This window comes from Abramis brama (assembly GCF_963993115.1).
Source record: "Abramis brama genome assembly, chromosome: 16".
Lineage (NCBI taxonomy): Eukaryota > Metazoa > Chordata > Actinopteri > Cypriniformes > Leuciscidae > Abramis > Abramis brama.
Window position 1 is genome coordinate 13,508,307 of NC_139978.1, and position 26,064 is coordinate 13,534,370.

A 26,064-nucleotide genomic window follows, 5' to 3' on the forward strand; every position below is an offset into this window, starting at 1 on the left:
TTTATTTTGTCCTTGCAGTGTAATTTTACATTTAGGAACTGAGTAATATCAATTAACTACATGTAGCATACTTAATATAGATTTAGGTTAGGATTAGGTTTGGTTCAGGGTTAGTTGCATGTAATAATGTATATTTTATAGTATGCCTAATTACTATAGAAACTAGCCTACATTTAACATGTAACAAGGACACTGGTAATATAGTGTTACCCAAAAGTTCTTCAGCGTAAAAACGCCCCAAACTAAACTACTCTAACTGCTTCCTAGCCTTACACATAATATACAACGTGACGAGACTTGAGAAGAGAGACAGCACAAACGCAGGTTCAGGTTGGTCAAAACTGTACACTCTACATCCACAATACTAAGAACGCTTCGGTCAAGTACAGCACATACAATAACTCTAGCAACATCAATAAACAGGGATGGTGCAAGGTAAAGGAAAGGAGAGTTTTGAGCTTTTTTTTCGGATGTAGTAACTTAGTTATAATATACATAGATAAAATAGGCTACTTGCGGAATGTGCCGTGCTTCAGAGCCATAGAGAGAGCCATTCTCTCTATGGCTCTGCCGTGCTTGTCATCTTTCATAATGAAGAGTGACAGGCTGTTCGTCCAATGGAATCTGAAACATAAAAACAGACTAACCCACACACAGACACACCCGCGCACACGCATTCTTCCGCGTGCTTTAGTCACTACTGTACATAACAAAAACATTTAATGAACATTTATTTAAAGGTACATTATATATTTTATCCTAACTTCAACAGGATTAAACTCATTTAAAATATTTATTTATTTTATAGATATCTTTAAAAATAGTATATATATATATATATATATATATATATATATATATATATATATATATATATATATATATATATATATATATATGGGGCAGTCGTGGCGGTTTGAACCCTACTGGTCAGACTGGTAGTTGCAGTTTCGACATATAATAATAATAATAATTACATTTATATTTACATTGATATTAATTTATATATTATATTTGATTTATATTACAAAAGAAAAAATACAATGAAATAATAAAATCAAATTAATATTAAAAAAGAATTAAATAAACAAAACGCCAGTTTCTGCAATGCATGTCACGGAAATTGTACAATAACAGAGCAGATCTATCAACGAGGGCATTCAAAGAAACGGAAATGAAGCACTGCAAATTCTGCAAGTAGGCCGATAACTACACCCGAAAAAGAAGAAACTCAAAATTCTCCTTTCCCTGACTTTTATCTACATTACGAAACGGTAGGAAACCCTGCCCCCTATCAGCGTCCATTTTGGGGAAAGCAGGAAGTTGTCTTGTTGGGGGGGAAACCTCATGACAAACAGAACTGAGCTTCTTAAATATCCACAGATATAAACATCGTTATTTCTTTTTGTTTGAATGATTGTTCGTGTATGTGTTGCTTGTTTATAGGCGGATCTGACCGTTTGTTTTGCAGTTGTGTTGAGTGGCAAACTTCACACTCGCGTAGCAGAGGTCGAGACGATAACCGGAGTGCTAAATAAAACCAGGTAATTTTTTGCCCAAAAAAAGCAGTACGTGGTCTAATTAGGAGTTTGGCTCAGATATAAATGTAAATATTACATAATTTACAGTATGCTGTCTGTCGGGATATGAATGTGACGTCTAAATTAGCTGCTTATGTAATGTTGTTGTTGTGTCTCGAGAACGTTTGCTGCAGAATCGAGCGTGTTATTTAAAGAACAGCAGCACCACAGCTCGACTGTAAGATGGTTTTCTTTAGGTTTGTTTTGTCGAAGAGTACTAAAATAGAAGCATAAACTATGACTCGTGAGGTTGGTTATGTTTGTAAACGTATTTTGCTTTTTCCATTTACGGCAGGTCAGAATGGCGGATGACTTCGATGTTGAGGCCATGCTGGAAGCTCCTTATAAGAAGGTGGGTTGATAGACGACCGGAAGTTACCGGATCTCTTTTTTTTTGTAGGATTTAAATGATTAATTCACCCCAAATGAAAATAATAAAAATAAATCTGTCATACTTTACTCACCCTCACGCTGTTCCAGTCCGTATGAATTCCATTCTTATGAGGAACTCAAAATGACAAATTCAGAAAATGTCTCTGGTTAGGGTAGTTCACTCAAAATTGAAAAAATTTACTCACCTTCAAGTTGTTCCAGACCTGTATGAATTTCTTTCTTTTGCTGAACACAAAAGAAGAATATGGATAACCAAACAGGCCCAGGACCCCAGTGACTTCCATAGTATTTTTTCCCCAAAATATCTTCTTTTGGGAAAAAAAAAGAAACAAATCTTACATTTCCTCAGTCGCCACCAGGATGGTGCAGATTCCTGCTAGGCTGGAAATGAGTCCCACAGAAGAATGAAATTCATACAGGTTTGTAACAGATTGAGGGTAAGTAAATGATGACAGAATTTTCATTTTAGGGTGAACTATCCCTTTATGAGCGATGAAAGCGGACTGAGCTTTCAAGCTTCAAAAAGGATGAAAAACAGCATAAAAATAAGTATACATATAGGGCCTGTTTACACCTGGTCACTTCATGTATTTTTACTGATCGGATAGCTAACTGATTTGTTAAAACTGTTTTACCATTACACTTGGCCGCATAAATGTGTCTCCGCAAAACGAATATATACGATCTTCAATTCCCACACTCTATGCGAATTTAACAGATTTCATGTCAACGCAAGAAACAGATATACGTTTTTATTTATTTATCATCTGCAAGATACAAGATCAAGATAGGAGAGAGAGCAGCATTAGCACTGGTAAGATCATTTAGTCTCACTACTTTTAATGAAGATTGTGTGTTGAGCGTCTGCGACTACTGTTTAATTTGCGGTAGTTTGCGCGTTGGCTTGCTGAAGAGATACTCAGCTACTCATCTGAGGCGAGGCATTTTGCTGTAGTGCTTTCATATGTGACTATAACATGCTCTCACACTTTAATTTTTTTTTTACATTTTGGGAGGAGTAAAATTTAGACACTTGACTCCAACAACCAAATGCATTTACACTTGTTCAGTTTTGTGTAGGAATCCGTCTCAAACCACCTCCTGAAGTTGTTTAAGTGATCGGATTTAAATCTGTCTCAAGTGTTTCAGAGGGCTTTTACACCTTGTCTTTTCACGATCTGATAGAATCAGAAAAAAATGCATGAAGTGACCAGGTGTAAGCAGGCCCATAGTGTACAACAGTTGGGTTCTGAAAGTCAAAATCCTATTTATTTTCATCATTGGGAAATTGATATTTAAACCATTAAAGACAGACCTACTATGAGCTTGTCACTTGGTGGTATATGCTTTTATTAATACAATAAGCAATTACAATTAATTAGTCGTCAACATCTTTAAATCAATAGTTTTATTTCTCCATCACAAATGCTTCATTGAAGTGTAGTTCTTTCCCTCATTAAAGCAGTTAAGTACCTTTTGTTTGTTTTTTCTCTTATTTTTTTATTTTTTATTTATTTTTTTAAACAAAGTTTCTAACCCTTTGCTAGTCTTATTAGCTACTTATGGTACCTTTATGTTGAGTTTTCATTATTTCTTTTTTTTTAGCTTAAAAGTCTTATGTGTCTCAGAAGAAAGTAATTCAGGTTTGGAACAACATGGGTGGATGACAGAATTTTAACTTTTATGTGAAAACTGTGAACTGAACTCCTTGTGTTGTCATATGGCTGCTCAGAAAACCCTACATGTGTTGTCTGTGCCTGACTGAAGTGTAAAATTGTGTAATATGTATGAGAAAGAGTTATGTTGTGTAGTTGCATATCTTGAATTACAAATAAATGCCCATCTATCTCTCTTTATAGACTTGCCTAATGATATCTCACCTCTGCTCCCCTGAATACATCTTTGATTCCAGTGTGAACTGTGAAAAAAAGTAAGGTAGTAATTGCGCAATGTATAAATGTACTTTGATCCCTTAGGTAAAAAAATAAAACAAATAGACCGCCACCTTACACCATCAAATCTATTCGGTTTCAGAACGGCGAATGAATGGCAATAGATGAAATATAATGTGACATGGAGCAGAGACAGTATTCACCTTTCAATAATGTCACTATGAGTAAAAATCTGTTGAAGGTGAAACTAATGGAGTGGCATAAAAATGTACACTATCGTTCAAAAGTTAAATTTAAAAAAAGTTTTTGAAAGAAGTGCCTTATACTCACTAAGGCTGCAATTGTTTGATTAAAAAATACGGTAAAAATAGTAATATTGTGAGATATTATTACAATTCAAATTAACTGTAATCTATTTTTAAATATTTTAAAGCGAAATTAATTCCTGCGATAGCAAAATCGAAATTACAGCAGCTGTTACTCTATTCTTCAGTGTCACATGATCCTTCAGAAATCATTAAAATAATTATGCTAAATTTGTAATCAATTTTAAAAACAGTTGTGCTGCTTAATATTTTTCAGGAAACCGTAATACTTTTTTCCCAGCATTCTTTAATGAATAGAATGTTTAAAAAAAATGTATTTGAAATATGGTTTGTAACATTATAGCCTAAATGTCTTTACTGTCACTTTTGAACATTTTAATGGATCTTTGCTGAATAATAGGACTAATTTCTGACCCCAATACTCCTATAAATGAACTTGAAGTTTATAGATATGAATACTGTCTCTCTACCCAGTCCTGTGATGGTCTCTAAAATCGTTGGTTTGTGCATGCCCTTTTTAGTTATATCTCTTTATCTTAAAGGGGTCATGAACTGCATTTTTTTAAATTATTTTATAAATGTGATATTTACCACAAAAAAGTCATAATTTAGAAATAAAAGGCCATTTTCTACCCTTATTTTAGTCCTCTGATTTGAACGCTCTGTTTTAAGGGCCGTGTCTGCTGTGAGACTTCAGTGTAAATGCCCACTGCTGTGATTGGCTAACATATTTGCATATGAAAAGCAAACTTGATTAGCATTAAATTTAGATCTATTCCCGTCGCATGAAAGGGTGCAGCGATAAGCATTGTAGCCGACATGTCTGTTGAGTGCATGAATGCTGTGATCTTGTCTTTGCAGCTCAATTTCTGCACTCTCACGAATGAATTTTATCATAACTAACAGTTCAAACATGTAAATAAGAGTCCAGAACAGATTATTAACAGAACTTTGAATTAACAGTAACTTACTGTACATGTTGTGGCATTACTAGCCGTGTTTCCATTAGCCTTCAAAGTGCGCTAATTGAAAATGCGCAATGCCCAATAGAAATACGTACATTTCGCAAAATCTTTTTTGTGATATATTGGAGTTTTTACACTCGCATGAGGTGTTTTTTCAGGCAATTTGAAAAAGGAATATTTCGCAAAACAGCAATGGAAATGGTCACCTGGCGTAGATGGCGCGGTATGTTTGGACAGAAGACGAGACAGAGTTCATCATTAATCTCATAAAAGACAAAAGTATTACAGGAATTGTGAATTCTAAACGACAAAGAAATGCCACATTTTATCAAGACGTTGAAGCAGATAGGAGGGAGAAACACCCAGAAACACCTCACACGTGGCCGTTCCCAAGTGTAAGGGGCTTTCCTTGCCATTAATGCTTGGATAATACGCCTACGTCTCCTTCGATTAAATATAATGGCTGGTGTGGTGGCTGAGATATACATAAACCTACCAACATCAATTGCCATGATTTTTGGAATGACTTATTGCGAGATTGCAACGGTTAATGGAAACGGCGTCATTTCGCAATAGTTTTTATTGACTTTTTTTTTAATTGAAAATATCGCAAAAGTTTTGCGCAAATCTGTAATGGAAACGCGGCTGTTGTCGGGTCCATATCTTATAGTAAAAGTCTGTTTGCAAAGCTGCACTGAATGAGGAAGGACTAATGAGGAAGTTTTGAGCTCTGAAACTTACAGGATGTTTTAATAGTACGATGACAGCTTGCATATCAAAAGGTCAAGGCTCAATTTGATTTCTCAATTCATGACCCCTTTAAAACTGTATCACCAATAATCATTTCTATCATTAAAAATAAATAGAAATATAATTTATTTTTTATTTTTTTCTAATGAACAAAAAACAAGTGCCTGTCATAGCTGTCAAATTGCAGGAAAAAACCCTGAAAGTCTTTTGATGAGGTTTTAAGTTGTATCTTTTTGGATGACTTTGATGCGGTGTCTTTTGGAAGGCGATATGACTAAGCCGTGTAAATCCCTGTCTGCTTCAGGACAAGCTGTGAGACAGAGATGGCATCGAGCTCTCACAGTCCAACAGCGCTAACTGGGGAAGATCACATGGACTGACAGCCTCGACTCTGGAATGCCCTTTAGCATCTCTATAGCTTGACAACAGCAAGACTTAGGCTTAAAATTGCAGGGTACCTATACTACGGCCCTGAAGGGTCCCATAAAAAAACATGGCCTAACATGTCAAGACCTTGAACTTAAACTGATAGTTTTCAAAAGTTGAAGACTATCCCCGCCAACATCTTATTATTAAGAACAGACCATTTGATTATATTCAGTTTGCACACGCTTTTCTCCAAAGTGATAAAATGAGGAAAATCAAGCAATTTATCATGAAGGAGCCAACAATAGTAGCATTCCTGTCTTCTCTCATCCCCCTCCCCTCTCCACTTCCAGTGTTTCCTCTCCATCCTCATGTTGTTCTTTTATCAATCCTGTTCAGGGTGAAAGCAAGTCCTCTAGCGCCAATGGTCATAATGAGGAACGCAGCAAAAAGTAAGCAAAAACCCTCTGTAGTCTGTTCATTCTTGATTTTAAGCTTTTCATGTAAAATGTACTATGAGAATTAATGAAATTGTGGGTTTTTTTTCCACAGTAGGAAAAGACGCAGCAACAGTCGTAGTCCGAGTCCAGGCCGGCGGAGGAGTAGAAGCGGGGGGCGCAAGAAGAGCCGAGAACAACGCAAGAGCCGCAGCCGCGAGCGAAGGCGTTCACGGAGCAAAGAGCGCAAGCGTTCGCGATCCCGCAGCAAGGAACGTGGTGGACGTTTTCGTGGACGTAAAAGCCCCTTGTGAGTTTAGCCCCTGATCATTCATTTAAGAGGCTCTATCTTATTTTTCTTTAGGATGTGAACGCTTAACGATGTGAACTCGGGTTCGCACACATGAACCGTACTCGGGTCTGCCTAAAAAGGGTGGTCTCACCGCTGCTATGAATGCAATCATAGGGGCTGTAATCGTATTAAATCACAGAAGTGAACCGCTATTAATGACGTATGCATATAACTGTGTGTTTGTGTGTGCTCTCACTCACCTTTCTGACAAGCGGGTCTGACGCACTCCAAGCAGAGAGAATGTATATCTAATTTCTGCCTGCCTTGAGCAGAAATGGTCTCCCGCTTTCTTTTGAACATTTGCAGTACATTCATGGCAGATAGATGTCATTATGTGTTGACTCTTTGGAAACAAAACCAAAGGTTAAAAAAAAAGAACAACAAAAGTGATACGAGCAACTCTATCCATTTTGGCACCCTTCTCCTTCATAGCTGTTACCTAGTAACATGGGTAAGCGGCTGTAGCTTCATGATGCAAGTGTACCGGGTTCGGATTGTCTGCCGGGGCTCCAGTAGGGGCTGGACGAACGAGCGGACGTCAACTGTTTCTGAGCGCTTCTGCATTTATTCATGATAATGAACTGTTTTAACCCAATCGCCGCACTGTATTACACATGAGATCGCATTACAGCGGAGAATCTGATACAGTCTGATCATGAACACGATGGATTATTCTAATACACAGAAGAAAATTATGTCCATTCTATTCAAAGAAGAATGGACAAAAAAAGTAACTATGCCTTTATTCTATCTGTGTTAAACTGACGTGTCTCGTTTGTTCAGAGACTGTATTGCTCTAAATGTAATAGAAATATTATTAGACCTTTTAAATGTTCTTCTGCTTTTCATCCTCGTTCTTGGGAGCTTGTTGTCATAGGGTTAATTTTTTAAATGCATCAAGGTGCTCTCAACTGTTTTTTCATATTTTGTGTCTTTATAATAAGTGTGTTGCAGGTGTGTTGTTTTATTGATGATTGTGTCCCCTTTTCCCACCTTCTACTCTCCCACTTTTCCACAGCTTTACACGCCCATTTTTTGAGACTTTTTCAACTCAAGTGAACGACTAGACTAAAACAGGGGGAGTTTCATGACACTTTTAAATAGCAAACAGTAATTGCCCACTTCTTCAGTGTACATGGTTCCTGAAGTATGTTTCCCCACATATATTTTCTTAAGTATATGGGGGTAATATTAAAATATTACCAAATAGGCTACATATATAAAATTTAAAATATGATAATTTTACTGATCGCTCTGGTCTTATGGCATGGTTCTTGTTTTCATGATAACAGCAATGTCATCTCTGATTGGTGGACTTCAGGAGGTTCGCCTTTCAGGATTGTGGATAGTGTAGTTCTCCTCCTTGAATTTGAATTTAAAATGATTTCTAAAGAATATAAAACTTGTCTCACACTTGTCTTCTACCAAAACCAATATAATCACTTATAAACCTTACAGCTCATGTTAGGTCTGATTTGGGTTATCATTATAAATAAATTCTTCTGTGAAATGACTTTTTACCTCTAACCAATAGTTTTTCCTTGGCTAAAACAGCATTTGGTTTTCAATGTATCCCTCCCCCCTTGCACCAGTATGTAGTAGCCCTCGCATGGCCACAGTGGCTGAAAGTTGACTAGTTTAACACTGAGAAAAACCCTTGTTTTATATGTCATAGTATGGGGCCGAAATTAAATGGTGGTCCCGGAGGGAAGATCGGCCCACAACATTTCACCAAACACAGGTGATCTCATCTGTGACTCTGGTTGGCTGTTGTGTGCTGAATGTTTGTGTATGTCTTGAGTAATCATACACAGATGGGTAATAAACACAGACTGATGGAGTATTCTGATTCTAGTCGCAGAAGCCCATTTAAGAAGGACAGAAGCCCATTTAAGAAGGACAGAAGCCCATTTAAGAAGGACAGAAGCCCGTTTAAGAAGGACAGAAGCCCTTTTAAGAAGGACAAAAGCCCTGTCAGGTGAGTCTGCTGTAGTACTGAAGTATTGAAGTATTTCCACAAGTTATTCCATAGCCATGCTATTTTAAATGACACTAGATAAGGCAGAGCGAAATCAGCCATCTTGGTGTACTTAAAATGTGAAGAACTGAACTGGTAGAACAGTTATTTTTAAAGTGTCCCTATTATGGTTTTTTGAATATTCCCTTTCATGCAGTGTCTAATATAGCTGTTTGAGAATGTAAATGTTCTGCAAAGTTGTAAAGTCGAAGTTATTGTCTCCCAAAAGAAATAATTGACTCTGAACCGCCTTTTATGAGTCGTTTTTCATTAGAATCCTACTGCTTTACGGTTCTATGTCACTAGAAGATACATTTGCATAATGCCCGCCAATGTTGAATGCCCGCGAACAACTAGACCCACCCTCAAATGTCATTTCACTGAAGACTGCTTCTAAAATCTCGGAGTTCAACGTGGGATTCACAAAACGCTTGCCCTTGAAAGATGGGTCTGTACCCAATTTATTTGGACTAACTTGCTCCTCAGAATCACAACCTGTAAGTATGAATAATTATTGGTGTATGTATATATTTTCTACCAGGTGTTCAAAATACTTGAAGTTTTGTGTTGTATGTTGTGCAAGTTTCCAGCTAACCAGCTAATCGTTGTTACGGTGTTACTGAAATACTTCTGCTGAATCAGCTCTGAGCCACTATTACTTAAAAGTGTGGCTATTAATGCAAATTGTCTGTCATTCTCACTACTTTGAGTAAAGATAAAGGATGGAGCAAGATTTGTTTTACAAATGTTTGTTAAATAAGGCATTCACGTTAGTGCTGGGTGAACATGCACCGTTATTGATCCCGCATGTGCACTGCAATAAATTTGAAATATACACATCGATTTGTTGATGGACATGCACTTGTTAATGCTGATGGTGAGGAATAACAGTTGCAACATCTCATAATGTACGTCAAACTGAGTAGTGAATGTCCTGCTCAAGTTGTCCTTGCGATGGAGGTTCGGGTTGAATAACTAGTTCTTCCAATGTTTCATCATCGGACTTGCGCTCAAATTGATATGGTAAAATCGTTACTGTCATCGTTACGGTCTTTACAGTGTTTACAAACTCTGAGGTTTAGGAAGCCTCCAGACAGTGCTGACTTTCAACTTTAAAAGGTTTTAGAGGTTAATCTTTCACCTTCTGTCTCACAGTAATACTGTACGTCAAGTCGACAGCTCTCTGTAATCTTGCTATAAGATCTAGATTAATGTTTCATTGATTAAATGCATTAATGTTGTTCAAAATAGGCTAATCAATAAAAAGAACCAAAAAAATATTTTTAAAAGAGTCTATTACAGGCCATTTGGTTAAAAGGTTTTTGTCCTGTTCAAATCATAGACAGAAAAATAATTAAATTGCATTATAGTATACTATGTTAACTTTATTAACTTGATTCACTCACAAAGAGTTGATTTCAGTTTTGTATCATATTTACTATAAAATCTGATTTGATATCAAAATTAAGGGCTATATAGTAGATCTATATAAATGTGTCATTGATTCAATTGATTAATGTTGTTCACAATTGTCAAAAAGTACACAAATACACAAAGTATTATTTTAATAGAGAATGTTAATGTCCATTTGGCCTGACATGAAAAAAGTATAATAATCTTTATTAAAGGTGCAATAATCCATGTCTGGGACGCTGTTGAAAGCGGATCGGACCGAGCACCACAACACGCATGTAGCCAATCAGCAGTGATGGTGGAGGAGAGAGAGTGAACAAGAGGGAGATTTGAAGAAAGACTGTAGAAAGAGAGATGGTTGAGAGACATTACAAAAAATAAGATTAAATGTGTTGAATTATGCACAACTCAGAACATGATTGTATGTCTATGCAGTATCATGTGGTCAAGAAATATGAATTCAAACCTTGTAGTTTATATTGCACATAAAAAAACTGTATCAAATGGCCATGATCTTTATCTATGATTACAGAATGGCTTGTGTCATGGGAATGTCCATGAGAGATTAATTTGCGGTCATAAGCTTTATTTCCAGAGGGAATGACTTGCGTTTCAGTGGTTGATGACCTGTGTGTTTCTTTAAACAGGCAACCAATAGATAATCTGAGCCCAGAAGAGAGAGACGCCCGCACAGTGTTCTGCATGCAGCTCGCTGCCAGAATTAGACCCAGAGATCTGGAAGAATTCTTCTCTGCAGTGGGAAAAGTATGATGCCACATATTAAAGCACACTTGGTTCCTATTTTTTGTATAAAAAAAAATTCCCCATTTACTGATATTAAATGACAGATACAACACCTGACAGCTTTTATATCCATCTTTTAAGGTCCGTGACGTAAGGATGATCTCGGATAGAAACTCTCGGAGGTCAAAGGGCATTGCCTATATTGAGTTTGTGGAGGCCACATCAGTACCGCTGGCAATCGGCCTGACGGGGCAGAGAGTTCTGGGAGTGCCTATCATAGTCCAGGCTTCGCAGGTCAGAGCATCAACACAATGCAAAACCACGGTCTGATTACTAATCCAATGCATGTGAATCATTTTGTTGACTTGTTCGCATATTTCAGGCTGAGAAGAACAGGGCCGCAGCCATGGCCAGCATGCTCCAGAGAGGTGGTGCAGGGCCCATGCGGCTGTACGTGGGCTCCCTGCACTTCAATATTACTGAGGACATGCTCAGGGGCATCTTTGAGCCGTTCGGAAAGGTGTGGTTGGCGTTTGAAATGGTTTTGCATGCATAAGCATTTAAACTAGGATAAAACTAAAAGTAAGTGAATCTGCTAATCAGTCTGAGTTATTTGTCTCATTTCAGATTGAAGGCATCCAGCTAATGATGGACAGTGAGACGGGCAGGTCGAAAGGATACGGCTTCATATCAGTGAGTTCATCAAAATGCAAATTTACTAATGATAAAGGGGCCATATGCTACATTTTATTTATCTAACTTACTAGTCAGTCAGTGGATGACTAGTCAAAAATTCTGGTCCTTCCCTTTTGGCCCTTCGTGGTTGAGTAGGTCTGCATGATTTGGGGAAAGCAGTATAAATATAAATATACAATTATAATTATAGTTTTTCTAATTTTTTAAATAAAATTATGATTGCAGTGGTTTTCAAAAAAAAAACTCCAGGTTTGCTGTACTTGTTTGTGAGCTGCACAATTTTTTAATGACCATTATTATTATTATTATTATTATTATTATTATTATTAAACAAAATAAGAAATATTACTATTGTAAAATGTAAGAAATTTGAGATAAAATAATATACAATTTATATTTTACAGTAAATTGCAATACTGTGTCTTCAATACTATTATAATATGCTTATTTTAAAACTATAATTGTTCAAGCTTTTATTTTGGCTGCAAAACCTCAGGGGGTCCTTAACTCTTCTCTTTTTGCAAGACAGTGCATATGCATATGTAGCGCATATATTTGTTTAATTAAAGGGGGGGTGAAATGCTATTTCATGCATACTGAGTTTTTTACACTGTTAAAGAGTTGGATTCCCATGCTAAACATGGACAAAGTTTCAAAAATTAAAATGTACGTTTGAAGGAGTATTTCTGTTGCAAAAATGCTCCTTCCGGTTTGTCACACGTTTCGGAAAGTTTTTTTCGAGTATGGGCATGTGTGACGTCAGATGCGGCAGAATTTCCTTATACGGGTCCTAAGGGCACTTCTCCGGAAGGACGCGGGCGCGCGCGCAACTGTAGACCAGAGCAAGAGAGTGAAAGCAGTACGCCCATCAAAGCGCTGTGCTCGGCTTTAGGGAAGTCAATGTCACCAAAGAAGTGGGTTTTTGGTTGCCAGGGCAAGACAACCCTGCACAGATTCCCAAAGAACCCAGCGTTAAGGGACCAGTGGATGGAGTTTGTTTTTCCAGAGCATCAACGGAGGTTGTGCAAGATTGTTTGTTCCCTGCATTTCGACGATGATTGTTTTATAAACAAAACCCACATCGACGGATTTGCAGATCGTCTAATGCTTAAGGATCGAGCAGTCACAATGATAAAGGTTTGCGGTCGTGCGTTGGAACCGGGCGGTGAGTAAAACTGCTTCAAATGTCTCTGTGTGTTGTTAGCTCGGCGCGTAAGCACAGCTTTAGCTCCGCCCACACGGCCCGCCTTCAGCCGCTCGTTTTTTTCCGGAAAGACTCGGTACAGCCTATCTTTCTTTTATAAATATAATAAAACTAAAGACTTTTTGGAGATATGAAGGATGCAATACTACTCTATAGGTACTCAAGATTAACAGGAGATTGAGTGAAAATGAGCATTTCACCCCCCCTTTAAATCCCAACCTTTATGATTTAACAATTGCACCATCATATTGAGATTTTGGATTTATTTTAATTAATTGTTTAGCCCTAGTTGTGAGGCCATTTCTGAATGACCAATTTCTGTAGCTTTTTTAAATGTGTTTTTATAAATGTTCTGACTTTCATTTCAAAAAGACAAGGACAGTTCTATTTCACCATTCCCATGCTGATTGGCTGTCTTTTTGTGCAGTTTGCAGATGCAGAATGTGCAAAAAAAGCCCTGGAGCAGCTAAATGGTTTTGAGCTTGCGGGGCGGCCAATGAAGGTGGGTCATGTTACAGAGCGTTCGGATGCGTCCTCGGCCAGCTCTTTCTTGGACAATGATGAACTGGAGAGAACTGGCATTGACCTGGGCACGACGGGTCGTCTTCAGCTGATGGCAAGACTCGCAGAAGGTACAGGTTGAACCCTACGTGTTACTGTCTCCCAGATGTGCCAATGACTGTTTCAGCCTACTTTGCATTTAGTATTCCAAGTGATATTGCATTGTTGTGAACTCATTGAAATGTGTCTGGGATGTTTTTAGGCACAGGACTGCAGATTCCTGCCGCTGCCAAGCATGCCTTACAGATGAGCGGCTCTGTGACATTTGGAAATCTGGCAAATGGTGTGTCTTTAAATCTTTTTCATAATCCTATATTAGAATCCATTGAATGGGCTGTGGATCTTGATCTAAATGTCTTGATCTAAACTAAAACAAAATCTGGTCTATATGACAGATACCAGCGTGTAACCATGTCATTTAGCATCTTTTGCTTTAATATAAACCTTCGTCACAGAAAACAGATCTTCATCAACCTCATTGTACTTATATCTCATTCATATAAGACAGGACAGATTCCAAAATAATGAGGCTTTTCGACTTAAAATATTGCATATGGCTACGTTCACACTGCAAGCCTTAGTGCTCAATTCTGATTTATTCCTTAGATCCAATGTTTTTGTTTGACAGTTCACATTTTTGAAATACAGTAAAACAGTTCTGAGTGTGAATCTGACCTACTTGTTAGCAAAAGTAATAAAAACAAAGACAGCATGCAGCACACTGTCATATGGAAATAAACACAGAGGTTAGTGAAGTCAGCATTTACGCATTCAATTATAAGGTGATTTGTGCACAGGAGCGGATGAGCAGAGAGAGAGAGAGCAGTGCTTTTCTCGTATAGTATAGTTTTGCACTTCACTGTCCCTCCACTGACTACCTTCACATCTGTCTTCCACATTTACCAAGTGACCAAAGAACTACCCGTATGTAAAATCTTTGAAATGACTGCAGTCAGCACAGATTTGTGACGAATGTCGATGTAGAGTGACGTGAAAGTCACTTGGACTGATAAAAATGCGACGATAATATATCGTTGATGTAAACTATATGATTCACGAAATAGAGTTAGTTTGATCCTAGGCTCAGCTTATTGTATTTATAACATAATTCACTCAAAAGTGTAAATTGTCATGTACTCATCCTCATGTCGTTTCAAACCTATAAGATTTTCATTTAACTTCCAAACACAAATGAAGACATTTTTTATGAAACCTGAAACCTTCTGTTCCTCCATTTAAAGTCCATTCCTCTAAAACTTAAAAGATCTAAAATAAAATGTCATAAAGGCATCGTAAAAATAATCAAATGAGTAGTCTAATCTAAGTCCAAGTCTTCTGAAGAGACACGATGACTTTATATGATGAACAGATTTACAACGACGCACATGCTGTAGTAAACGTGGACGTTCAAATGAGAGCGTGGTGCGTGAAAACTACATGAAAGTGAGTAAATGCAGAATTAAAATTTTTGGATGAACTAACCATTTACAGTTTAGGAAATAGTCATTTTGACACGCTTTCTTGCGATTAGCACTGTGATTGATTGCATTGATCATCTGAAGCGCACGTACTGGAACGACACTCAAAGTGAAAGTGCAAACATAATTTAAAGGGATCCTATTATGCTTTTTCACTTTTTCAACTATAGTTAGTGTGAAATGTTGCTGTTTGAGCATAAAAAAAATCTGCACTCCACTCCAAAGGGAGATATTTTATTTAACAGAATTTGGACTACAACTCGTTTTTCCAGATCTTATGAAGTCATAATGTTCCTTATTTAAATAATCTCCGCCCACGGAATAAGCAAAAAGGTTGGAATCCAAAAGATCAGATTCCATGTGGTTTGTGCTTCACACTGTTAAAAAAAAAATCTGATATCTGACATATCCTATGATCCTATGTGTCTGATGTGATTAATTTGAAGTGCACTGAGGTCTTGAGAATTTGCCTCCGGAGGAGATTTGACAGATCCAAACAGAGCTTGTTGACCTGCTGTCCTGTTCCCAACAATTATTTGTTCTTCAGAAGGCTAACAGTAAAATTTTGTAAAATAGTGAGTTATTTCAAGAGCCCTATTTCCCGAATCGCATAATATATGCACCCACAATATGATGCTTACCTGTGATAGTGACAGTTATTTGTGTTTTTGTGCCACTTACAGCCTCATCCGCACCTCCTCTTCTTCCCAATCACGGGATGAACCAAGCTATGAACCTTCCAACTCAGCCTCTGGCCACTCATTGTTTACAGCTCTCCAACATGTTCAGTCCACAGATGTGAGTTGCACTAATTATTAAAACGTTCCTTCCTTTTCCTCGGTGTATGTGATGTCAAATAAGATAAGTCATGGTTAAAAGAAACTTCTTGTGTGTTGCTTTGTAGGGAAAACGAACCTGGCTGGGACATGGAGATACAGGATGATGTCATCGAAGAGTGCAAAAAACATGGAGGAGTTGTTCACATATACGTCGACAAGAACTCAGCTGAAGTAAGTGATCACCTTTATACAGTGGCTATAGAAGTCTACACACCCCTGTTAAAATTGCAGCTTTTTAAAATGTAAAAAATTAGCCATATCTCTTTCCACCTTTAACCCTCTTAATGCATTTAGATCCATTTTGTCCCAGATGAGATACAAATCCATTGTTTTTAGTACAAAATTTAAACTCTGGATGGTTTAAGACTTACTACTTTCTTTTAAAAAAAAATATATATATGTAAGAGATAAATTATCTAATAATTGAAATGATTTTTTTTATTTTTTATTGCTACACCTTTTGCATTGGGGTCCGTTTTGACCCGAAAGTGAACTATGGCTTTACACATGAAATCATGTTTCTTTTTTTCTTTTTTCTTTTTTATCTATCAATTACATTTGTATAATATAAACTTTTAGTTTTATTGTAAAGTGTATATCAGGGTTCCCGCGGGGTCTTAAAAAGTCTTAAAATGTCTTAAATTCTGAACTTTAAATTTAAGGCCTTAAAACGTCTTAAAAACAGCCAGATTTTCATCCGCGGTCTTAAATTTAATTTAGTCAGGTCTTAAAAAAGATTTTACCCTCGTTCATTTCCAGAAACGCTGGCCGCATTAAGTTATTACAAAGTAGCAAAAAAGTATCGAAGTCGCTCGCCAAGAGGCAGTTCACATATCGCGTCTTTTTCGCGCTCAAGTTCATTCAAATGTAGGCGCGCGCGCTCGTTTTTTTCCAGGCGCAGCGACATGAAAAAAGACATGAAGGATGCGGGTGCACCCAAACACTACGGGTGTTTTTCTCTCCTCCGTAAATAAATCTTGTAACAGAGCTACAGCAAGCGTTTTTCGGCGGTGGAAATCCATTAGCCACTAAAACTTTTTTGTCATTGTGGAGTTGCATAGCAACGACAGACGCCACGGGAAAATCGGACCGAATTTTACTATTAATAATAAAAGATAAGCTAAAGTGTATTGTAAATGTCACTAAATCATTTTTTATAAAAAGAATGAGTCAAAAAAGATAAAGTCTGAAATATGTGAGGTTTATCTTTTTATAAAAACCTTTTTTGTCAACTTTATTTGAACTTGTACATGTTATATAACATGTTGCAAGACACTTTTAAAATCTGGCTATCATTTTTAATCGTATTATTTTAATGTTTATGTTAGTGCGTATTGATGCTAATTTTATTTGTTATTTGCTGTTTTTCGACATAAAACTTGGTGAATTGATTTCATTGTGTAGTATTAGTACTTTTTGAACAGGATTCTGTGATAAGTGATAATTTTTGGCACTATAATAATTAAATGAAATGTTCATGCCATTTCATCTCTAATTATGATCAACTATGATCAACTAAAATCAACTAATTATGTGTTTTTTACAGTAGGCCTATAATATGCAAAGTACAATTTTCTATAATTTTTTTTATATCTGATTCTGTTCTTTTCTCTGACACACGTTGTTGGGTCTGGAAGGTTACTAATGTGATTGCTTTATCTGTAAATTAAGTTAATGCTTTTTCAATTACTGAATTCATTGAAATAAAATGAATTCTTTGATTTGAATATTTTTTGGCAATGCGTCGTGTAGGTCTTAAATTTCAATCTTTATGGTCTTAAAATGTCTTAAAAAGGTCTTAAATTTGACTAACTGAAACCTGCAGGAACCCTGGTATATATACTTTTAGGCTCTGTCCTACAAATTTTTTCCTTCCCACGGGGACTGCATTTTGTTTATAAACATGCTTGCGCATGCACACACACACACAATAATTCTGAAATTAAAATATAATGACAAATTAAATAAATGTATGTTTGTAAATCAGAAGTTCTTAGACCAAAAATCTTAAGAATTAAAAGAATTGAAAATGTGAAGCACATTTCATTGTTGATTTCAATTATTTTACTTCAATGAAAGGTTAGATTTTTGCACATTTTTGGAATGAAAGATCAGAAGGATTAACAATGCAATTTATTTATAATTAATCAGCCATCTTTGATCATATTTTCCAAGGGTTTAGTCTGAGTCTGTTGGGTTAGTGTAAGGGGACAGAATATACAGTTTGGACAGTATAAAAACCATTACGTCTATGTTGAGTCCCCACAAAGATAGCGAACCAGAAGTGTGTTTACACCCTTACATTTTAGGGCTACATTTAAGATTATCAAAGCCGTTTTTTTATTTATTATTATTTTAATCCCCCAATATGACAAATCCTCACTTTTGCTCTTGCAGGGAAATGTTTATGTAAAATGTCCAACCATCCCAGTCGCAATGTCTGTTGTCAGCGCTCTGCATGGGCGGTGGTTTGCAGGTAAGCCTGTACCATTTTCTCCCATCTACCAAGTTTTCTTCTTTACAGGACTGCTTGCATGGGCCGTGTGTGAGACATTAATCGCAATCTCTTTCCTTTTTACAGGTAAAATGATCACAGCTGCCTACGTGCCCCTCCCTACATACCATAACCTGTTTCCAGATGCTGCCACAGCCACAGAGCTCCTGAGGCCCATGAACCGGTGATCCAGCCCGTCGCTTCGGCTCGGACCCCTGCCACCTACTGACCCTGCTTCATCTGGATCCCCAGTGCATCTGTACCCCTTCCCAAATGAACTGCTTGTGGGCCTGAGACAGTCCTGTCATTGAGGGCCTCTTAATGTATGAAGTTAGATTTCACAGTTGGACTGTATTTTCAGTCTTGTTATTGCAAAAGCAAACTTCAGACCAGCTCTCAGCTTTATGTACAGTGGTATATTGATAAGTGAAAACCTGTAACACCGTCACCCTCTCTAGATGAGTTCTTGACTCTTGGAAACCAGTTTTGAAGATTCTGGGTTTTTTTTAAAAGGTGTTTTACCTTCTTTGTTTGTTTTTGTAAGGATAGAAAGAAGGCTTCTTCTGCTGTTTGGTCGTCAGGTCAAGAAAGTTTTCATTGGTCTTCATCTTTTCAAGACAGACATTGTGTTGTGAACTATTAGTACATTTTTTCATTCTGTTTCACTTTTAAGCAACAAAAGACTACCAAAAAAATTGGAATTGTTTTTGTTTCTTCTTTCTGGAGAGAGTCTACTCAAGCTGTTTAGCTTTCTAAAACGACGTTGAATTTATAACTTTTCATAATCAAGAATTGATTTTTCTAAAAATCTTCTACGATTAAATGACTTTCACAACACTGTGTAAAAATGAGTTTTGTCTTTGTATTCATGATGTTATGATGTGTTGGTAGACCAGATCCAGTTTTATTAAGAGCAGAACACCTCTGGAGGGAGCTGTTAGGTTGTTTTACAATCTGGTTAATTGAATAATGGAAGTTTTAGTAAGTATAGAAGGGATAGTTCACCAAAAACATCAAATTCTGTCATCACTTAAAGGTAGGGTAGGCAATTTTTTTCATAAATACTTTTTTATACTGGTTGAAACTCTCTTCATATCCTTATAGCGATAATAGAAGTACATACATCTGTGGAAGTCTCAGGACCAAAAAAATGTTCGTCCAATCATTGCATCAGGTCCGAATGCAATGACACGATGTCCTTCCTGCCTGTCAACGTATGTATTTCCATACCTCCTCGCACCCTGCTCACGCAGACGTCATCAGTGTGTTCCATGAGGTTATCCAGAGTTGAAGGCACAGAGCGCCAAACAGCAGGCAACGTTTAGAGTTTCTGAACCAAAAACAATGAGCTTATGCTGCGTTCACGCCATGTCGTAACCCACTGAGAGATGGTAACCAGTGACGTTTTACCCGGAGCTGTCCTCAGACTTAGATTTATGCATTCCTTTGTCAACACTATCAACACCAAAATGCAGCAGTCAGAGGCCTGATCCATAAAACAAGTTAGGCCAGGCTTTTTTCAGTTATTGATTTGGTTCCATAAAGCAAATTTTAACAGCTCAAGAAGATTTTAAAAGCAGAACTTCATCTGAGCTCACTAATTAGCCTATATTAGCATACACATGATTTACCACATTACAATAGTCCATTTACAGTTACTGCTACAATAAAAATACACTTACTTGAAGGTTTAAAATTCTACATAAGGTACATTTAATGTTCAACAACAAATATTTTAGCAAAATGTATATTTTAGTCAGAATTATTGCACTCCGTTTGGCGCGCACCGTCGCTCGTTCACTGTGAAGTTTAGCAGTGAAATGGAAATTTATGGAAATAAATTTCTAACATTTATAGATACCTGTGAAATGTAAGTTATGCACTGAGGAACACACCATGTTTCAAACGCATTAAACAGCACAAAACATATATGCTGTTTGCCATGATGAATCGATTTGATCCATGAAAGACCTTTAGGGCTGCTTAAAGGGTTAGTTCACCCAAAAATGAAAATTCTGTCAGTAATTACTCGCATCAAATGATCTTGACTCATTTAACCTGGGTAAAAAAAAAATAAAACTAGTGGGATTGCATAAACCTAAATTGTCCTTTATGGAACCGCTTCAGCCCCAACTGATTTGTTAGGTTAATTCAAGTCAGGTTTTGGACTGTAATCCCCACTTTTCTTAGCACACTTTATGGAACAGCCCTCAGGTGGTACAAGTCAGAGCTCTGTAAGTTGTTTACATTCATTATTATAGTAATGTTATGTGCTTTGAATCATAAGGTAATGTAACGCCATCTCTAATGACGCTTTGCAGACTGCTGTGCGTGACCTGTGTGTTCATGTGTTTTGGAGGAGGAGTGGCTTTGTAGATGCTCTGAAGGGAGGGTGGGATCTAATGCATTCAAAGCTAGCTGGCTATCGCTTGCCGCTATGAAATTGCCTACCCTACCTTTAATGTTCCAAACTTACTGATGTGACTTACTTTCTTCAGTGGAATATTTTTTGTTTGTTTGTTTTTTCCTCTTCCATACAATGGAAATTAGTAGTCACCAAAGCTGTTTGGTTACCAACATAATATCAAAAAATATCATCTGTAGAAAAGCTAAACAAGAAAGTAAGTCATATGGGTTTGGAATGACATGAGGGTATATGACATTAGTTTCATTTTTGGGTGAACTATCCTTTTAAAGTCACCAGGAGATCAAAATGGACACTTCTTTTTTATTTTTTATTGGAATATTGCAGTATTTATTATAAACGATTTATCCATGCACATATATATATATATATATATATATATATATATATATATATATATATATATATAATTTTTTTTTATTATAATTTTTTTTTTTTCATGTGCCCTCGTAATCTTTAATCAAAATAACTGTCCTCAGACTTAGAACCCTCAGTCCCCTCTCTCTTTAAGTGACTTCTCTTCTCTTCTCTGATGATGTGTTCACTGGCTCGAGGGCGGGACAACCTGTCACTCATATGACATCACAACAATAGCAAACAACAATGATCTGATGATCCAATCAATTTCCCAATGGACAAGTTTCACTTCTATAAACGTCACAATAAGGAAGAAAAGACTATCACAACTTCTGTATCATACCAACTTTAAAGCACTACCCAGACAGCAACATAGGCCCAGATCCGGCCTACATCTGGTACACATGGAGTCCACACGTACCAGACGTGGGCCGGATCTGGGCTGACACTATGTTGCTGTCTGGGTATTGTCGTTCATTTATTAATTTATTGCGAATTAAGTGTAAAATTACTATTTTTATTCTATTATTTTCAACATTTTAAAATATTAAGATCAAACCTTGCTAGTTTTTACAAACATTAATATTAAAAAACTATCAAAAATTAATATCAACATTTTTCCAGTATAGGCTATATAGCAAATATACGATATTTTATTTTATCTTCTTTAAAGTAGCCACGCTTTATCTAGTATCTAGAAGCTCTGCATACTCTTGAATAAACTTGCACTCCTTTAGTCATTTCGAAGGTGCAGTGAATTACTATCTTATATTGCATCTTGAACTTTAATATTAACCTTAATCAGAGAAAACAGTTTAATATAAAACTGCTAGATGCTTATCTCAACAGATATAAACATTATAGAAATGTAGCCCTCTATCAACAACTCAAGAGTCAATCAATTCCAGAATCCAATAATGGAGCTTTGAGGCTTGATGAAATATTGCATATCTTAAAGCTGGTTAATTTGATTTATTTGAGTTGCACTGAAACCTTGGGAATTTGCCTCAGGTGGTTGTTAAAATCTGACAAATCTGAGCTGTTAAAGCCAAACCTACTCTTCTGCCCAATCCCAGGATGAACCAGCTCAGCCATAGGCATTATTCCAACTTTCCCAGACAACATAATATCAAATTTTTCTAAAAAATCTATTTTTTTTCTTTCTTTTTTTCTGTGTGAGCCAGATATTGTGTGTGTGTGAATATGCTGCAATGCCTGTGCATTAAACCTTTCAGCAAATCAGAATCAAGAATTGAGACAGACCATGCATAATGGTGTATAATTCCTATAAACTTAAAGGGATTGTCCACCCAAAAATTAAAACTCTGTCATAATTTGCACACCCTCAAGACATTCCAATCCAAACATGTATGACTTTCTTAATTCTTCAGTGGAACATAAAAGAAGATATTCTGAAAAATGTTGGTAACCAAACCAAACCAAAAAACAAAACAAAAAAACACTTGAGATATTTCTCAAAATATGTTCTTTTTGAACCAGAAACATTCTGAAACGTCATGCGAGTATCTAAAACAACAAAGGATAAGGTTCAGATGTCCAACAAAAAATAATAATAGTTAACCTAGTATGGGTTGAATGCAGATTACAGAAACATCCAGTGAAAGAAGACACAATGTTCCTCAAAATGTTCAGCTTTTACATCAGCCCTCAGTGGACCAGCGGACTGGAGTTCTGTGAGACTTCTGTTACGTGTCCAGGACCCCTACAGACCATGACATAACAGCCAGGTTGTTTTTGGCACAGTGTATCTGCCTTTGAGGAATCCCGCTCCCCATCTGTGACAGTAAATCAAATGTGAAAATAAATCGGCCCGACCTCAGACACACCTTATGATCTTTCAGTCAATCTGCGTCATCTCAGTCTGAAAAACAAATTGTGTAGCTTACGTTGAGAGTAGAGGCAGCTTCATTTTCCAAATCTGATGAAATTACTAAATCTTCTTGCTTAAAATGGTTTCCATCCATGTGATGATTTTTTTAATTAGATTATTACTACTGCTACTACTAGTGCTAATAATACATTATATGTATTAATTGTTTTATTAGTATTATCATTGTTAATATTACAGTTATATTCAGTTGGTTTACAATCTACAATTTGATTTTAATTTTTGTTGTAGGCTAACTTTTAAACTAAAAAGTTACATTAATTAAGTTACTTGAATGTGGATTCTGTTAGTTTGTTGAGATAATCATAGAAAATCATTGACCTGTAATAAAGAAAAGATAACCAATTAAATTGAAACCTGTGAATATCCTTATGAAAAAGAAGTACACTTTAGCATATAAAAAGAATAGGCCTACTTATTGCAGAAATAGTAAAATTTAAAAGAATATACTTAAGTGTAATAAAGTGCAATTAAGTGTCCGGAAACATTTAAATCAGTTTGTTAAGTGAAAATGTTTTATTAGTTTAAATTTATATTAAATGCAATTAGCTGAACCTACAGTGCTTTTTGACCCACTTAAGTAGGACCTAAGTACATCTATATATGCAATTTAATAATTCTATTATCTTAGAAAATTTGGTTAAATTGTGTACTGCCAACAAGCATTCATGGTCAATTTAGGCCAAATTTCTAATTACACATTTGTAATAATGAAGTTGCAAATTAGCACATTTGAAATGTATTCACTTTAAATACAATATCAAATAAAACTACAGCTAAAAATTATAATAAAGTATTTTACATGATGCTTTAGTCAACATCAAGTGTATCTCTTTAAAGCTCAACAAAACATTATAAAAAAAATTAAAAAATTATTTAAAGTCCCCCTGTGGTGAAAATCAAGCTTTCAATATTGTTTCCACATATGTCTATGTGGTGTTTTTAATGTGCTTTAAGACAAACCATGTGCAAATTCATAAGTCAACAACATTGCTGAGTATTTTCTCCTTAAAACTGCAGTGAACTAAAGACAGTCTCAAAAACACAATTTTGAAATGGCTGGTGTTTCTGACGTCAGAAACTTGTAGCCAAAAGTGTGATCGTCAATGAGCTGGTGTGAGTGAGTGGAGGCGGGGCTAATTTGCATAAGATCTGCGTATACTAAAAGAGGCAAGGGTGCATTCAAATTACATTTAAGCTATTTAAGGCATGAATAATTTTTTTTCAAGGGGATGTAAGTATGTAAGTATGCGGATGTAAGTATGCAAAAAGTATGTAATTTTAATGATCAAAGATGAGTTTTAAGGTTTAAAATTATCGAGTACAGGGGGACTTTAAAATGTATTTTAAGGTAAAACTAATTAGACATTATATCCCTTAAAAAAGTAGCCTACTTAAGAAACAGTCATGATATAGTGGGCTTTTTAAGATCGCTTCAGTGGCCTTTTATTTCAGTAACATATATCTGCAAGCACAGTTTTTAAAAAAGATAGTTCACAAGGGTATTAGTACAAAATATTGTATTAAATTATTCATCTTAACTTTATAAGCTATTTGAACAGAATATGCGAGACTTCTGAATCGCCGCATTAGGTAGCCTAAATAACTAGAAGAATAACAAAAGTTTGCTCTACAAACCAGCGTGTTTATGATTACGATATTGAAATATTAAAATAAAATGATAACAAATACCAGCAACATCAAACAGTGTTTTTGTAGCTTTTGCAAGTGACAGGGTGATGAGAAGCCTTGTACATTTAACGTTAAAAAATAATGTGGAAATGCCTAAATCCCCAAAATCCGTCGGTTTTTCTTTTTATAAAATCTAATGAGCAAACTAAAAGATATTCACAGCATTGTGTAACCGCTGTGTAAACAGCTTTGTGTTTAACAATGTTATAGAGTTGACGTATTTAAGACCTCTAGAGGGAGATGTGAGTCTGATTTAGGCTGGTCAAGTGCGTAGTAGTAAGTGTTTGAAAAATTTAAAACCATATTTTTCTGGCTGAAAAATGTTTTGAAATAACATTAAAGACACTCATCTTAAGTTTCTTTCTCATTTGTGCTGATTTGCATAAGTGCATGCATACGGAATAGTTTGGCTGTATGTCATTTAATTCCGTGCTTGTTCTTGAGCAGTTTGGGAAACAAATCCAAAATATTAGGCATACCAGAAGGATGTTTGAAACTAGGAGCTTAAGAAGTGGTCAACAACAGAGTATCCTCATGGAGAGAATGGAGAGCCAAACACTGTTTTCCCTTGTGAAAAGGCAACTGACTAGCAGAACAGGAATGCTCTCCTCCAGGAAAAACCAATGTGGAAAACACAAGTGGTTATCAAAAAAAAAACGGACTTTGAAGTTCACAGACATCTGTGATGAAGGCTGACCTTGGCAAGAGTGACAAAAAGGAAAGTGTGGGAAAGAAAGAGAATGCGTTGCAGAACTAGGTAGGTTGGAACAATTCTCATTTTTTTCATTCTTGTCTTTGGTGCAAGAAACATGTTGGCTAATATAAGCCAGCAATGCAAACTTAAGTTGTAAAAAGATTAATTTGTTAATTTATTTGTGGCAAAAGAGTGTTTTGCATTAATGCCAATCATCCTCATGTGGAGATAAGAATGAATGATTTTTATTTTATTCTGCATGTGTAAACAAATGCCAATACAGCTTCAAAATATTTATATTTATATTATATTTTCAAAATAGAAATGGTTTTCATTACTTTTGACTAACATTATTAAATTATAACTAAATTCTACAAAATTCATTCTAAATTTTCAAATTTAAATTACACTACCTTTCAAACACAATGTTTCTTATTATTATAAATATTGAAAACAGTTAATAAACCGTGATTGCCTACT

General features: G+C 36.1%; 1 protein-coding gene across 4 annotated transcripts; it reads left to right on the forward strand.

Moving 5' to 3' along the window:
- The first annotated feature begins 1,293 nt into the window (after positions 1-1,293).
- On the forward strand, positions 1,294-19,355 carry rbm39b (RNA binding motif protein 39b). 4 transcript variants are annotated; one of them, XM_084087649.1, is made up of 17 exons: positions 1,300-1,544; positions 1,876-1,932; positions 3,833-3,903; positions 6,672-6,724; positions 6,825-7,019; positions 8,737-8,802; positions 8,917-9,039; positions 11,139-11,256; positions 11,377-11,529; positions 11,618-11,755; positions 11,863-11,928; positions 13,563-13,767; positions 13,899-13,979; positions 15,858-15,972; positions 16,079-16,184; positions 18,411-18,489; positions 18,595-19,355. In XM_084087649.1, the coding sequence occupies exons 6-17, from the start codon at positions 8,738-8,740 to the stop codon at positions 18,693-18,695; spliced, it is 1,350 nt and encodes a 449-aa protein (XP_083943775.1). In that variant the 5' UTR covers positions 1,300-1,544; positions 1,876-1,932; positions 3,833-3,903; positions 6,672-6,724; positions 6,825-7,019; position 8,737; the 3' UTR covers positions 18,696-19,355. The 4 variants fall into 4 exon arrangements, with proteins under 4 accessions (XP_083943772.1, XP_083943774.1, XP_083943775.1 ...); XM_084087647.1 differs by lacking the exon at positions 3,833-3,903 and adding an exon at positions 1,701-1,758 and having other exon boundaries at positions 1,309-1,544; XM_084087646.1 differs by lacking the exon at positions 3,833-3,903 and having other exon boundaries at positions 1,294-1,544.
- Positions 19,356-26,064: the final 6,709 nt, after the last annotated feature.